General features: G+C 43.5%; 1 protein-coding gene across 1 annotated transcript in view; it reads left to right on the plus strand.

The window, feature by feature from the left end:
* The first annotated feature begins 4,679 nt into the window (after nt 1-4,679).
* LOC124616307 (actin cytoskeleton-regulatory complex protein PAN1-like) overlaps nt 4,680-15,757 on the plus strand; it is a 39,397-nt gene continuing 28,319 nt past the window's right edge. Inside the window, exon 1 of the mRNA XM_047144611.1 lies at nt 4,680-4,782. Within this exon, the coding sequence (XP_047000567.1) occupies nt 4,680-4,782 (103 nt within the window). The remainder of the gene's footprint in view (nt 4,783-15,757) is intronic.

The raw sequence follows: 15,757 nt of genomic DNA on the forward strand, positions 1-15,757 counted from the left end.
TTTTCTTCCCAATGCTTCTATCTCCACGCATCTACCTCCCTCTCTCTATCTCTTTTCCTGCCATTGTCTCTCAGGTTTCTCTTTGGCTCCCACTGTTGTTGTCTTCATCCATCTCTCTTTCCGTTGTCACTCTCACGATCTCTCTCACCTCTCTCTTTGTCTCCCACTGGCACTGTCTTCTTTCTCTACTACCGTCACTATCTCTGTGCTACTCCCTTTCAGCACACGAAACCGCAAATATATTAGCATGCCAAAATTTTTTGCTGAGAATGGCAGAATGTGGATGGAGGCAGCTGGTTCCCCACTTTACTGTCAGAATCTTTCAAGAGCAACATATTCGCCGTTTGGTACTCCGACAGTGGCATTTTCCCGCTGGTTCCTTTCTTTTTCCTGCAGCAGCAGGATATCTGCCGATACCGGGCTAGCGACTTTCAAGTACAACGTCTGATTTGTACGGGAATATACATAATGGATGTCATTGACACGTGGTTGACGATGTATGGAAGTTTGGATCTGGTCGTGAGTCGCGCACGGATAGCCAAATGGTAAGGCGACCGCTCTCGATAAGCTGGGTATCTGGGATCGACTACCTGTTCGGCACAAATTTTAGTTAGCGTCATTCCATTCTACAGCTGGTGATTGTCATTATTCGGAATTGCGAATACATTAAATGAATTTCATAACGGGTGTATAGTCGCAGTACCTGCTCCTTTGGACACGCGTGTAAGTCCAAAGGAACTTTGCGTCGTAATCAGAATAACACAGGCACTGCAGTATCTTAAAAATCGTTGTTTTTCGGGGTTTTCTTAGGAATCGCCGATGAATAAATGGCGCTTCTATAAGCCGCCTAAGGTCCACTCTAGACCACACCTAATACAAAAGAACCAACCGATTTGCTCATTTTTCCAGGACTAGAAAAAGTGTGTTTTGTTTAAATTTTGAGCGTGTATACAGTATGGTTGGTTGATTGTTATCGGGGCGGGGGCCAAAGAGCGAGGTCATTGTTCCCATCGGATTAGGGACGGATGGGGAACGAAATCGGTCGTGCTCTTCCAAAGGAACCATCCCGGCATTTGCGTGAAGCGATTTAGGAAATCACGCAAAACCTAAACCAGGATGGCCAGACGCGGGTTTGAACCGTCTTTCTCCCGGATGTGAGTCCAGTGAGCTAACCACTGCGCCACCTCTCTCGGTGCAACAGTACTCAGTTCTTCCGAAAAGTACACAAATGGTCGCCAGGCCGAGAGCTGTCCAATACACTTGAGCCCTTACCTCTGTGACCAACAGAACCCAAGATACGACCCCTGGAAAAATCGCATTGTCGCGTGCCGCTTTTTGGAAAAAAAAAATGGCTCTGAGCACTATGGGACTTAACTTCTGAGGTCATCAGTCCCCTAGAACTTACAACTACTTAAACCTAACTAACCTAAGGACATCACTCACATCCATGCTCGAGGCATGATTCGAACCTGCGACCGTAGCGGTCGCGCGGCTCCAGACTGTAGCGCTTAGAACCGCTCGGCCACTCCGGCCGGCCCGCTTTATGGACATATTGGTACCGTGCACGGACCGATTGCATAGTGAATATCTGCTTAGTGTTTAACAAGAAATTATATTTATTCTGTATTCCATCCCAATGATAATTTTTTTCTATCCCTAATATTCCCCAAATAGCGTTGTGTTGGAATCATATCACATCTTCTTTAAAGTAACGATATGTCTGGAGATTGGGCTCAAATCCACATCTTCCCAGGGGCCAAGTCGTAGCTGTCCGCGGCTCCGACAACGGATGCCTCCTCGAGGGTGTCGGTACAGCTCCAAAAACGACGTGCCAGCTAGTCTTTCGTTTGAGAGGCGATGAGGTACATTTGCACGCAGCTGGAAGTAGGACTGTCCCATCACGACGACAAGCGGTTCATCTGGGGGCAGAGGACTGGCACTTTCACATACTCACCCTATTTAATGGGGCGATTGTGTGGTTGTGTACTCGTTTGTAAATAGTTGATGTGTATCTGGGGAATAGTTGGATGAACCGCTTGTCATAGTTGTGTGTGTGTATGTGTGTGTGTGTGTGTGTGTGAGAGAGAGAGAGAGAGAGAGAGAGAGAGAGAAAGAGAGAGAGTATGAACGCCTGGCTGCACAGTATGTGTGTGTATACCGTATATTGTGTACCATGTACACGAATACACGCAGTATTTGGGTGTAAATATTGTATATGTATTTCTACGTGTGTGGGTATTTCTTCATCTGCTGCTGGTAGTGACCTCATTTCCTATACGTATGTTGTATATTGGAAAAAAAAATATCAGAAAGAATTGATTAAAATGTAAATTCTTTATATAGAAAGGAATTGGAAACATAATGTTTAAGTTCCACTTCTTTGTACTACCTTTAGTGTACATAAATGCATCTCATAGTCATAAGTCATCAGAAAAAATAAGTTTTCTAATAAAACCATTGTACTCATATGTAAAGAAAACATGGCTGTGTAAATACATAAAAAACTGTAAGAAAGTTAGCTTTGCAAAGTATTGTATATAAAGAAAAAAGTATATTTTTCAAGAAAACCACAGTGGGATATGTCGGCAGAAACAAATAGCTTTGTAAAATGTTGTTGTAAAAACTATGTTGCGTAAACACGAAATTGTTAATAATAAATCATAAAATTAATTTGTTATATCACAGTTATTATTTTCAAACCCTTTCACTATAGAGTACAACTGACTAGGTTCATGCAATAATTGAACTATATATATAGAGAGAGAAAACGATGGATGATGATTTACTGTTGTTTGTGACAATCCTGTGTCTCTCTCTCACATTGCTCACAGACCTCGAATGAAGAGGCCTACGTGCAGATCAGATATAACAGGCGGTAAGGGGGATGAGAAGGGGTGCTTGATCCTCTTAGGTCCATTAGATTTCCCGCCATTTTATTGTGCACCCATCCGCAGAGAGGGGGTTGTCGCCAATCTTGTGTAACAAGACCAGCATCAAGCATGAGGTATTTGTGTACCTTCACGTGATCATTATCGAACTACGTCATGACCTTGAATATAGCTCACACACAGTTGCCCAAGCTGTGTGGGTGGTTCCCCTGGTGACCTTGATCAATTCCCTGTGGTTCTCCCTAGTGGACACCGGATTGGATTCGTGTTCCTGTGCACACTGCTTTGTGAAAGTATTCTGTCACAGAACAAACTGAAATATAAAGCAGAATGTACCGACCGTAATACTGGTACGTTGTGTAAGCCACCTAATTGTATGTACGGAATACGCACTCTGCCTTTCTTGTATGTGTCATCTTGGTCATTCAGATCATCTTTAGCAATACAAGGTTATTTTCTTAGTACTGTACAGCGATTTTGTCCTTAATTCTTTCCTCCATCCCCCTTCTCATCGTTAGTATTATTTAGCAATTACAAGATTTGTAAAGTCTTGTTGCTGATTTAACGACATTTTCCCAACCTTGTACGCTTTTACAAGGATGTCACCAATTAGCAATTTATGAAAAAATTTAGGCCCTTTTCCACATTATTTAAAAATCTCGTTGTCCGCAGATCTGGTGGTCTTCTTTTTTCTGGCAGTTTTTGTACAAGGATCTTGATGAATATGTCAACGTGTGATCAGATTACTTGAGGAATCAGATTAATTCTTTTAGCTTTTATTTTGGATAGTATATCAACTAGTTTAAAAAGGTCAGACAGTTCTATGTCTTTTTTCCGATACTTCATCCTCCACTGATGGAATTCTGCATTTTGCGTAGTATTTTCCTCTCGAAAATTCTGAAAGATTTCTCATCTACTCTTCCTGTAGTCCAGATTTTACGTATGTTGTAACTGATTGTACAAGTGAATTTAACATGCATATCTTGCGTATTCTCGATATATTTGACTGGGAATAATGTGACTATTTGAGCTTTGTATTCTAATTTCAGTTTTATGTCTTGAAGAATATCCCCACATATTTAAATTCGCTTACGGTTCAGTTTCATTTTATAGCTTCATGTTAACGCTATCTTTGAGAGCATTGTTGAGCATAAGATAGTTTGCTTTGTTGACCTTAAACTGCAAACCACTTTCTCTGAGGGCTTTAGTAAATTGCTTTCGAGAGCTACAATTCTTGTTTTATTCTATCATGTCTTCGGCGTAAGCCAAGAGCGGGTTTCTAATTTGCTTAATTTTATGGTCCCGTCAAGGTGTATGATACGACGGATTAGAACAGTTCACCCTATTACTAGAAGGTAAGAAAGAGACTAATAAGAGTGTCTCCCTATTTGGCAAGGTCGCCACCTTCCTAGAAAAAGTGCATCTCGAGCTGCCATTGGTTAGTTTGCCGGAATACTTTGCCAAACGTTTTTGCACATGGAGTATATACATAGACGTCCTTCCCCCTCCCCCCTCACTCAACTCACCGCCTGCCCTCACTGTTCTGTAATTGCATCCTAGTCTAGGAGCGTACCTGCCCTCCGGATGTGATTGTGAAGGTGCACAAATCTCACGCTGTTTTCGAGCGATTGCCGTTACGTTCCAGTGACTGAGGGCCTCGTTGAGTACGTCTGCTGCGGCCCTAAAGGCTCTCGGAACTGCCAATTACGCTCACGATCTCGTGCGCCTCGGAGCAGCTAGCCCGCAGTTCGCAGGTTTCGCGCCGGGCAGCGTGCGCCTCGTCCCCGGGAAATGGCGCGCACGCGCATTCCAGTACGGCTCGCGCAGCAGGTCCCGTGCACACCGACACTCGGGTGGGCGGAGCGTGAGAATTGGGAGTGCGCGCGCAGCAAGTGTATGGCCGACTGCTACATCAGCTGGCGACCCGGCGGAAGGTGAACCGGTCGACGGCGTTCCGCAGCGGAGGGCCGCCTGATGGCTTTTTAAACGCGCGGCCCTCGCACTGGGTCGCGTTACGCCCCGCGCGATCACTGTTATTTGAACGCTCATTTGGGCGCATATTCAAATAGCGGCCGGCGGGAACCTCGGCTCACGTACCGGACACGTTTTACTGCGTCCGGCGGAGAACGGACCGTTTTTGACGCTGTCCGCTGTCGGTTCTGCCACGGACATCTGCGACTAGTGCCCAGCGATGCGAGACCATTCGCAACGGCAAAATTTCTGAAGAGAATCCGCTTCTAAGTATCGCACGAGCTGATGGTAATAAGCGCGTACGCTCTTGGTTCGCTCTGAAAACAAGTGCCTCAGGGCCTGATTTTTACGTCGATTATGAGGAACACGAGCACTCTCATCGTGAATCCGTAGCCTTTCTCTGAAATACACCAATTTTCGATGTATTTTGGTTTGTAGAGTGGGTTGGCTACCTTGATTCCACAGCCGACGCTGACATAGTGCGTGGAAGAGTGAAAACGACCATAACGTAATATAAGCTGAGGTGAAAAAAGTCATGGGATACCTCTTAATATCATGTGGGACCTCCTTTTGCCCGGTATGGGACTCAACAAGTCGTTGGGAGTCCCCTGTAGAAGTACCGGTACTGAGCTATGCTGCCTCTACTGCAGTCCATAACTGCGAAAGCAATGCCGGCGCAGAACTTTGTACACGAACTGACCTCTCAATTACGTCCCATTAATAGTCGATGGGATTCACGTCGGGCTGTCAGGAATGTTCTTAAAACCAATCGCGAACAATTGTGGCCTGCTGACATTGTAAGAGGTCCATGACTAATGAATTTATTGCTAGTGCACTCGAGCAGATGTAATTTCGATCGATTGCTCACGCGCTGCCTGCAGTATGTAAGCTAGAGTAGAATCGCAGACCAAAGAGCAGTGTCAGTAGTAGAGGAGTAAGTAGGAGCTAGCAGTCCTGTGTATGGTGTTGCCTGGGCCGGTCGTGGGGAGCGATGGCGGTGCCTGAGCGATGTAATATAAGGTAAAAGCAACTGCGCGCATATGTAGATTGTTACAACAAAATGTGTACTGTTGTCATATCAAGTCCCATGTAAATGTTTCAAAAATCTTTCAATAATAATCCTTTTCATAAAATCCACTTTTTGACAATCATTCATCTGAATTTAAAGAATTTACTAATTTCTGCAATCCATGGTCATCCCGATTACCGTAAAGAAAAATCAGTCGTTTCCTTTTATACATGATAAATCTAGCGACCAGCATTGCACTAGGCTGTGCGAGAAAAATTTCGTATAGGAGCAGATATATCCGGCGACTTCATTGAGATAAGAATTTTCAGTTTATTCAGAATGACCTTTCAGGGGCATGACGCAGCACTGCTGACGTCCAAAATTTATCAGTTTAAATTTACAGTCAATTATTGAAAGGTTGTAAGTGAGCCAAAATTTTATTGGCAGGTTAGTCGCGTTAGTATTGCGAGGTTACGGAATAATAAACTGTTGGGAGGTTACACTGAATGAGAATTTTATACTTATTTTATCTGTTGGGAGGTTACAACATGATGCCTTTATTTATTTATTTACACGTCAAGTTCCGTAGGACAAACTTTAGGAGTAAATCTACAAGGCCATGGAACGTGTCAGTACATGAAATTACAACATAAAAGTAATAACAGATAAAAATAAATGCTTATGAACCCGAAAATGTCAGTCCATAAGTTTGAGTAAACACAATCAACAATGCAACAAGAATCAGCTTAATTTCTCAAGGAACTCCTCGACAGAATAGAAGGAGTGACCCATGAGGAAACTCGTCAGTTTCTATTTGAAAGCGCGTTGATTACTGCTAAGATTTTTGAATTCGAGTGGTAGCTTATTGAAAATGGATGCAACAGCATACTGCACACCTTTCCGCACAAGAGTTAAGGAAGTCCAATCCAAATGCAGGTTTCATTTCTGCCGAGTATTAACTGAGTGAAAACTGCTTGTTCTTGGGAATAAGTTAATACTGTTAACAAGAAATGACAGTAAGGAATATGTATATATTGAGAGGCCAATGTCAAAATACCCAGACTCGTGAATAGGGGTCGACAAGGGATTCGTGAACTTACACCACTTATTGCCGAACCGCCCGATTCTGAGTCAAAAATATCATTTTTGAATGGGTAGAGTTACCCTAAAATATAAAACCATACGTCATAAGCGAATGAAAATAAGCAAAGCAGACTAATATTCGTGTCGAACGATCACTAACTTCAGATGCCGTTCGAATAGTGAAAATGGCAGTATTAAGTCTATGAACAAGATTCTGTACGTAAGCTTTCTATGACAGCTTACTATGTATCTGAACACCTAGAAATTTGAACTGTTCAGTTTCACTAATGATATGCTCATTCTGTGGAATTAAAACTTCAGGTTTTGCTAAATTGTGTGTTAGAAACTGGTAATACTTAGTCTTACTGTGATTAGGGTTAGTTTATTTTCTACAAGCCATGAACATAGGTCATGAACTGCACTATTTTAAACCGAGCCAATGTTGCACACAACATCCTTTACTACCAAGCTAGTGTCATCAGCGAACAGAAATATTTTAGCCCCACTTGACCATATCCCACTCAGACCCCACATCACAGCCAGTCTCAACAATGTGAATAATGACCTCTTACTGTCTGTTGCTAAAGTAAGATGTGATCCAATTCTGAATTACTCCCCATATTCTGTAATGGCCTAACTTCTGAAATTTGTGCATTATGGTATGAAAAGCCTTTCACCCTTTTACTAACAGAATGCCCATCCAGTAATGGCGACTGAATAAAAATATTTTGTGATCAACACAATCAAATGCCTTAGTTAAATCAAAAAATATGCCAAGGGTTCGAAACTTTTTGTGTAACCCATCCAGTACCTCACAGAGAAAAGAGAACATTCGACTTTCATTTGTTAAACGACTTCTAAAGCCAAACTGTACATTTTGTAGCAAATCGTTTGTTATAAAATGATCAATTATCCTTACATACATAGCCTTTTCGATAACTTTTGCAAACAATGATGGCATAGAAATAGGTCTAAAATTCTCTGCATTATTCCTTTCCCCCTTTTCATACGGTGGCGTTACTACTGAGTACTTTAATCGTTCAGGAAACTGACCATTCCTAAAGAAAAAATTACAAATATGGCTAAATACAGGGCTAACATAATCTGCTAGGCACTCCATCACAATCATGGGAGTCCTTAGTCTTCAGTGATTTAATTATTCACTCAATCTATCTCTTGTCTGTATCACTGAGGAGTATTTCAGACATCAATCTCGGAAAGGCATTTGCAAATAAAGTCATATGATCCACTGTAGAAACTAAGTTCTTATTTAATTCACCAGAAATGCTCAGAAAATGATTGTTAAATTCTGTACAGACATCTGATTTATCAGTAACAGAAATAATTTTACTGAGAGCTGACTTTATATCGTCGACCTTGCGACCTTGTGCTGCTGACCAGACACTTCCTTCACAACTGAGCATATGGTTTCAATTTTATCCTGTGAATTAACTACTCTATTTGCGTACCACATACTCGTTGCATTCCTCATAACATTTTAAGCACCTTACAATACTGTATGTAATGAGCTACTGTAGCTTGATTGTGACTACTTCTAACATTTTGATATAATTCCCGCTTTGTTCTACAAGATATCCTTATCCCACTAGTCAGCCACCCAGGCTGCCTATTACTGCTAGTACCCTGTTTAGCACGTTCTAATGGAAAGTAACTCACAAAGAGCGTTGGAAATATGTTAAGGAAAGCATTATATTTGTCACCTATGCTGTCGGCGCTATAAACATCCTGCCAGTTCAAAATGGTTCAAATGGTTCAAATGGCTCTGAGCACTATGCGACTTCACTGCTGAGTTCATCAGTCGCCTAGAACTTAGAACTAATTAAACGTAACTAACCTAAGGACATCACACACATCCATGCCTGAGGCAAGATTCGAACCAGCGACCGTAGCGGTCGCTCGGCTCCAGACTGTAGCGCCTAGAACCGCACGGCCACTCTGGCTGGCCATCCTGACAACGTTTAGAAAACCCTCTATTGCTGTTGGATTAACTTTCGTACATAGTTTGTAATTAAATGTGACATTTGTTTTTAGTATTAAAATTAGTGCATCGTGGTATGACAGGCCTTTCACCCTTTTGCTAACAGAACCCCCATCCAGTAATGATGGAACTGTCTATGGCTGTGCTACTGCTCCCCTCCACTCTCGTTGGAAGAAACACAGTCTGCACTAGATCATATGAATTTATGAGATCTACCAACATCCTTTTCCGTGGACCATCACATTCAAAATTTATATTGAAGTCACCACATATAACTAATTACTGGTACTTCCTACAAAGTGAATCAAGAACCCTCTCTAGCTTGAGCAGAAATGCTCTGAAGTCAGAGCTAGGGGACCTATAAACAACAACAATTAGAAGTTTAGTTTCACTAAATTCATCTCCCCCTGCACGACATTCAAATATCTGTTCAGTGTAGTGCCGTGATACGTCTATGGACTCAAATGGAATACTTTGCTTTACGTACATAGCCACGCCCCCACCCCGCAAGGAGCTCCTTGATAAACAGCCAGCTAATCTGTATCCTGATAAAGGAAGCCTCTGAATTGTCAAATTACTTAAGTGGTGCTCTGATATACCAATAATTTCGTATGTAAGCAGTTTACTGGCTTTATGCCTAATACCTCTTATATTTTGATGAAGTATGCTAATTTCGTCTCTACTTGGACACATTACATCCTCAGAAGGAGAGCACTTAGTTAGAGGGATTTCCCTTAAGCAGGGCAGGTATACCTATCAGCTGACTGCACAGCTCTAACACCAACTACTACAGGAATTTTTCCATGAGCGATCCCACCACCACCACCACCCACTACACTGTCACCTATAAGCTTTGCCAGCCTCCCCTTCCCATATCTATTGAGGTGCAGGCCATGCCTAGTGAATCCTGATCTACTGATAGACCCAGCTGGCACCACTGGGATGTGACATGCCCTCTGCCATAAGCGCCCTCCCTAGCCCCATGTAAACGCGCCTACAGCCGCATTAAGATGAGGCCGATCGTGACGCTGATGCAGTTGCGCAAAATGCACATTAGTGCCACCAGTTTGAGTAGCTATCTTTACATCATATTCCCCGTCCCTATCAAGATTGTTCCCTGCTCCACCCACTATCATTACCTGATCTTCCTTCGTAAAATTCCTACATAACTTCCCTAGGCTGCCAGTCACTTGAGCCAACCCTGCACTAGGCTTCACAATGGTGGTGACCTGGTACTTACTCCTTAACACTTCCTGCAACTGCTGGCCCACACCTCTACCATGCGAACTACCTAGCAGCAGAACCTTCTTCTTTCTGTTAGGCTTTGCAAGTAACCTAGGCCTCCTAACTGTTGAGGACTGCTGCATGTTTCCTACATCTTCTTCGTCCACAAAAAAATTCCGTCGTTGTTCGGGAACTTGAAGTCCATGAATGGCTGCAAATGGTCTCCAAGTAGCCGAACATAGCCATTTCCAGTCAATGATCGTTTCTTTTGTACCAGAGGACCATTCCACGTAAACACGGCCCACAACATTATGTAGCCACAACCAGCTTGCACAGCGCCTTGTTGACAACTTCGCTCCATTGCTTCGTGTGGTTTGCGCCACACTCGAGCCCTACCATCAACTCTTACCAACTGAAACTGGGACCAGACCAAGCCCCGGTTTTCTAGTCGTCTAGGTTCCAACGGATAAGTTCGCGAACCCGGCGGAGTTGCTAAAGGCGATGTCGTGCTGTTAGCAAAGGCACTGGCGTCCGTCATCAGTTGCCACAGCCCATTAAGGCCAAATTTCACCGCACTGTCCTAAAGGATACATTCGTCGCACGTCCTCCCACATTGATTTCTGCGCCCGCATCTCGTGGTCGTGCGGTAGCGTTCTCGCTTCCCACGCCCGGGTTCCCGGGTTCGATTCCCGGCGGGGTCAGGGTTTTTCTCTGCCTCGTGATGGCTGGGTGTTGTGTGCTGTCCTTAGGTTAGTTAGGTTTAAGTAGTTCTAAGTTCTAGGGGACTGATGACCATAGATGTTGAGTCCCATAGTGCTCAGATCCATTGATTTCTGCGGCTGTTTCACGCAGAGTTGCTTGTCTGTTGCACTGACAACTCTAAGCACTCGCCGCTGCTCTCGGTCGTTAAGTGAATGCCGTCGGGCACTGTGTCTTGAGTGGTGAGAGGCAAAGCTTGAATTTTGGTATTGTCGACAGACACTTTACACTGTGGATCTCAGAATATTGAATTCCCCGACGATTTCTGAAACGAAGCGTCCCATTCGGCCAGCTCCAACTACCATTCCGCGTTCAGGGTCTGTCGTTCACGTCGTGCAGCTATAATCACGTCGGTAACCTTCTCACATGAACCACATTAGTACAAATGGCAGCTCCGCTAATGCACTGCTCTTTTATACTTTGTGTGCACGATACTACCGCCATCTGCGTATGTGCATATCATTTATCCAATGACTTTTGTCACGTCGGTATGAGATATATAGGGGGGGGGGGGGGGGGGATGGCATTAAGAGTGCTCATTCACCCACTCCTGGAATCTGGCTACATAATTTTTATTTATTACAGAGTTCTTACGCATATCTAGACGCGATTATCTATGGTTCTATTAAATCTCAGATTTAACACTGCCGGGTGTTTCGGGAAATAATTCGGCTCTAATAATCACTAGATAACTTAGGTTTATCAAGCTGTTCACACGAAGTTCTTCCGTCTCCTTGGGGCGGCAGTGGTTTCGATGCTTTCGTGAAGTTAAAGTGGAAGCTCGCCTTTGCAGACGATTGCGGTAGTGGAGACCCCAATCTGTCGCGTACAGTCCTTATTGAGCCGCAGAAAATGACCTCCACAACGTCGTGCGTCAGGGATTCCAACTGAAATTCCCGGTAAAACATGAAGATATCTGCAGCAAACAAGTGTGACATCGGTTTCCAATTCCCTGGAGGATATCCTCTCCGTCTAGTGCTCAGCTTAATCACAAATGTAGTGTACCTTTTGTCTGTGGTCGAAGCTTTCCACGGCAGAGTTATTTTAGCAGACTCTGAAGAATTGGCCATTCTCCACTCTCGGTGTGTTCATCAAGACTTCATCTGTTGGAGCAAATACATCAGTAGGAGTGATAAAATGGAAAAAAAGAGAGGCAGAAAACTGTGGCGATTCGTGGTCGAAAAGTTTTCAGGCGTTGGGAGCTCCTCAAACTGCACGCGGTGCAATATATAACACGTAAACGTGAAATTTTGGAAGGAGAAAGGATTGCTGAAAAATCGTGATGGTTCGCCGCACAGCACAGTGTGGTAATGCAATGGCGAAAGTTGAAAATCTGTGCCGGGCAGGGCCTCGAACCCGGATTTACCGCTTCTCATGAGCGGTTGTCTTAACCGCTTCGATGCTTCGGACACGGTCCCTGACCGACTCAAATTTCCAATTATCGCACGCTGCAATGCAGCTTTCCTCGCCCATTGAACTCTGTACTCGGAAATGCTGATTCCCATAGGAGTTCGGACTATCTTTGTTTATGCGCTGTGAAACAAACATCGAAGAGTCGTCCCCTTCGTTTTCATAAATGTTTATATTTGAGTGGTGTCTGTTTTGTCGGACATGCAGATATATACAGTGCATAATACTTGTTGCACCACATGTTACAGTACTGCCAACACAGATTCATAGATACTACATCAATACCTTTTCCAAACTCATACATGCGCTTTGCTACGTCAAACACTTACTCAATGCCGCCTTAAAAATTATTCTGCACAATTTTATGCAACCTATTTTTCAAATTGATGGTTAAATGTGGCAAATTAATGGCTCGTATATCAGCGAACTGAACTATAATTTATGGAGCAATGTAGTTACAAGAAAAGGAAATAATAGGTCATTTGCAATGTAGAACCAGGGAAATCTTACGGACACGAATATTTAGAATCAAAATGCGTAGCAATCCATGAAATGCTAAAATGCCGTGAAAAGCACATTATCACATTAATGTACTCCATGTAGTTCACATTTACTATAAAAAACATTACTTTCCATTTGGTTACATGGCCAAATAAATCCTCGAATTACAATACTGGCGACTGGTGTCCGACAATGCTGCTCTACGAATAATTTTAAATAACCCCCCACCTATGAAAAACTTATACGTTTATGGTAATCGTCATATAGTCTACATCTCTAATGTTGGCAAGATCTGGTGATTTTATACTAGATAATACAATGTCTTAAAAAAAAAGAAAGGGAAGGAGAGAGAAGGGGAGGAGGAAACGAAACGAAACTCCAATGGTTGTGTGGGTATGTCATGTTATTGTTGTGATAACAAAATCAGGTACGAGTCAACTTATCAGTATGATATTGTACCTCATCCGGCCTGGATGCACTCTCTGATTCGACCGGGAGGGCTGTCAAAAAACCGTTGAATTATCTCCTGAGGTAAGCTGACCACAACCCTTTTAATTGGTCCTTGATATCCCAGATACTGGCCCTGGGACGGAGTTGATGTCCAAGGCGGTTCCATAAGTATTATGTCTAGGTCAGGTCTGGAAATCTTGCTGGTCACAGGACGCGCAGGCAGTATCCATAGACATATGCCATGTGCGGACAAGCATTATCCTGTTAAAAAAATGGAGCATAGATACTGTTGCATGAGGGGTAACACAGGGTGTCCGTGACGTACCGTTGCGCTTCGAGAATTTTCTCAGACACTATCAGACGTGATCTGAAACCATAACGTACCTCTCCAAAATATTGGAAGAATGGGACCTCTCCATACATCGCTGCCATACGCTCCGACGGTGGTCATCCGGGGTAGTACAGAACAGCAATCATTGCTGAGAACAATACACAATTCACCAGAAGTCGATGCTTCCCGGTCACGGGACCTCCCCAACCACACCCGCTTATTATGCGGTATTGATGGCAGCATTAGCGTGGGGTGAGGCGGTATTTCCCTCGTTCGTCCGCTGCTGGTCTCCGACCAGTGGTACGGGATGTCACGCAATGTTACGGGGAGTCTATTACTTGCCATCGGATGGCAGGTGCAAATGTTAAGGTGTTGCTATGTGGTTGGTGCACTATACAGCGATCATCCCTTAACGGCTACTATGCCTGCACTCACGTTCCCATGCGGTCCAACAAGTGGCCACTGTTACTTCCGAATGCCCCTCGAACCTGAACAGCAAACGATCCGATCAGCCGGTCAATAACGAGGCTCATTTAAAACTCTGCCACGAGCCGATATCGCTGTCTCGGACGACTCTGCGGCATCTTCGTATCCGTCACAGCGATTGGCTAACATCTGACGCTGTACACCCCGCTTATATATCCTACCACGCCTGGTAACACTAACAACTCTAATGCACTCTGGGGGCCACTCTACCCACCACATAGAACTGCAACTGTAATCATTTACATTCTCGCAGATGGTGCGTACATGTAACAAGTTACACTGACATCACGTCCTCTGCGTGATTCGATTTTTTGTGTGTATACTAAATATGTAATTTTAAGGCCTTTATATTTCTTGGTTTCCATACAAAAGAACTGCCTGCAGTACCTCTATTGTATCTAGAAGACTTCAACAAAATCGCAGTAAGTACTTGCAAGTAACAATTTTCCTCCTATTATTCACTAGCAAGACCACAAGATACGTTACTTTCATTGCTCGCAGTCTCGTTACATGGGGCTACTCTAACTAGACGGTACTGAAAAAGCGTTGCCATATTTTTGTGAGAGCTAACTGTGGAAATGAGCAATTATATCAAAGAAATTCGCATTAAGTTGCCGCCCTCCCTCCTACACATTAGTTTTAGCGAACGGAAATATGGCCGTTCCCTGTTCCTCCTCCACCCCCTCCCCCCTGTAGATCTAGAATATTTGTTTTTGTACTAAACAATCGAGAAATTTTTATAGAGCAGAATATTGTCCTTTGGAACACTTCTCAGACTTTAGCTTCTAGCCAGCCGTGTAGTAGAAGTTTCACATACGTATTTTCTTATTACGTTTTGAAATCTGTGCTGCAGTCTTTCCCTGAAATAAAAAAAAAGTTCGGGAAATATAAGCTTTTTCCAAATGTAAGATACTGTTTCAAGGTAAAACTTAACTGAGAATAAATATTCTGTTCAAATTAAAAAGTATTGTAATTTAATAGTCTTTTATAATAGTGCTATACTACCAGGGTTGTCCAGAAAGTAAATACCGATCGGTCGCGAAACGGAAACCACAGTGAAAACCAGAAACATTTTATTTGTAACAGTTAGGTACACCTTCCATCTACTTCTCTACATAGTCACCGCTCCAGCTTCAAGTTTTGTCGAAGTGTTGTATCATCTTTCCACTATCCTCGTCATAGAAGGCAGCCGCCTGTGCTTTCGGCCAGTTATCTGCATTGGTCTGCAGCTCGTTGTCTGTGGAAAAAATTTGTCTTCATAGAGATGTGAGCAGAGATGAGACTCAGGGGGAGCCAATTCCTGACTGTACTGTGGGTGATCAAACACTTCTCCGCGGAAACGCTGCAGGAGCAGCTTCATTGCCCCTGCCGCGTGTGGTCGAGAATTGGCATGAAGAAGGAACTGCTCGACAGTTGTGTTTGTGGTCGAGAATTGGGATGAAGAAGGAACTGCTCGACAGTTGTGTTATGTGGGCTGCATGACACAGGCGAAATCTCTATCCAGGCCCTCATACTTAGCGGGAGACGCTATTCCCTATGCATCTTTACGTGCTCACTCTTCACTCAAAACTGAAAAGAGCGACGCGACACGATCGATGGGTATACTAGAGACACTGCCCAACACATCTATGCAAAGCTTTAGCGGA

The sequence above is a fragment of the Schistocerca americana genome, chromosome 5 (assembly GCF_021461395.2).
Source record: "Schistocerca americana isolate TAMUIC-IGC-003095 chromosome 5, iqSchAmer2.1, whole genome shotgun sequence".
Taxonomy (NCBI): Eukaryota; Metazoa; Arthropoda; class Insecta; order Orthoptera; family Acrididae; genus Schistocerca; species Schistocerca americana.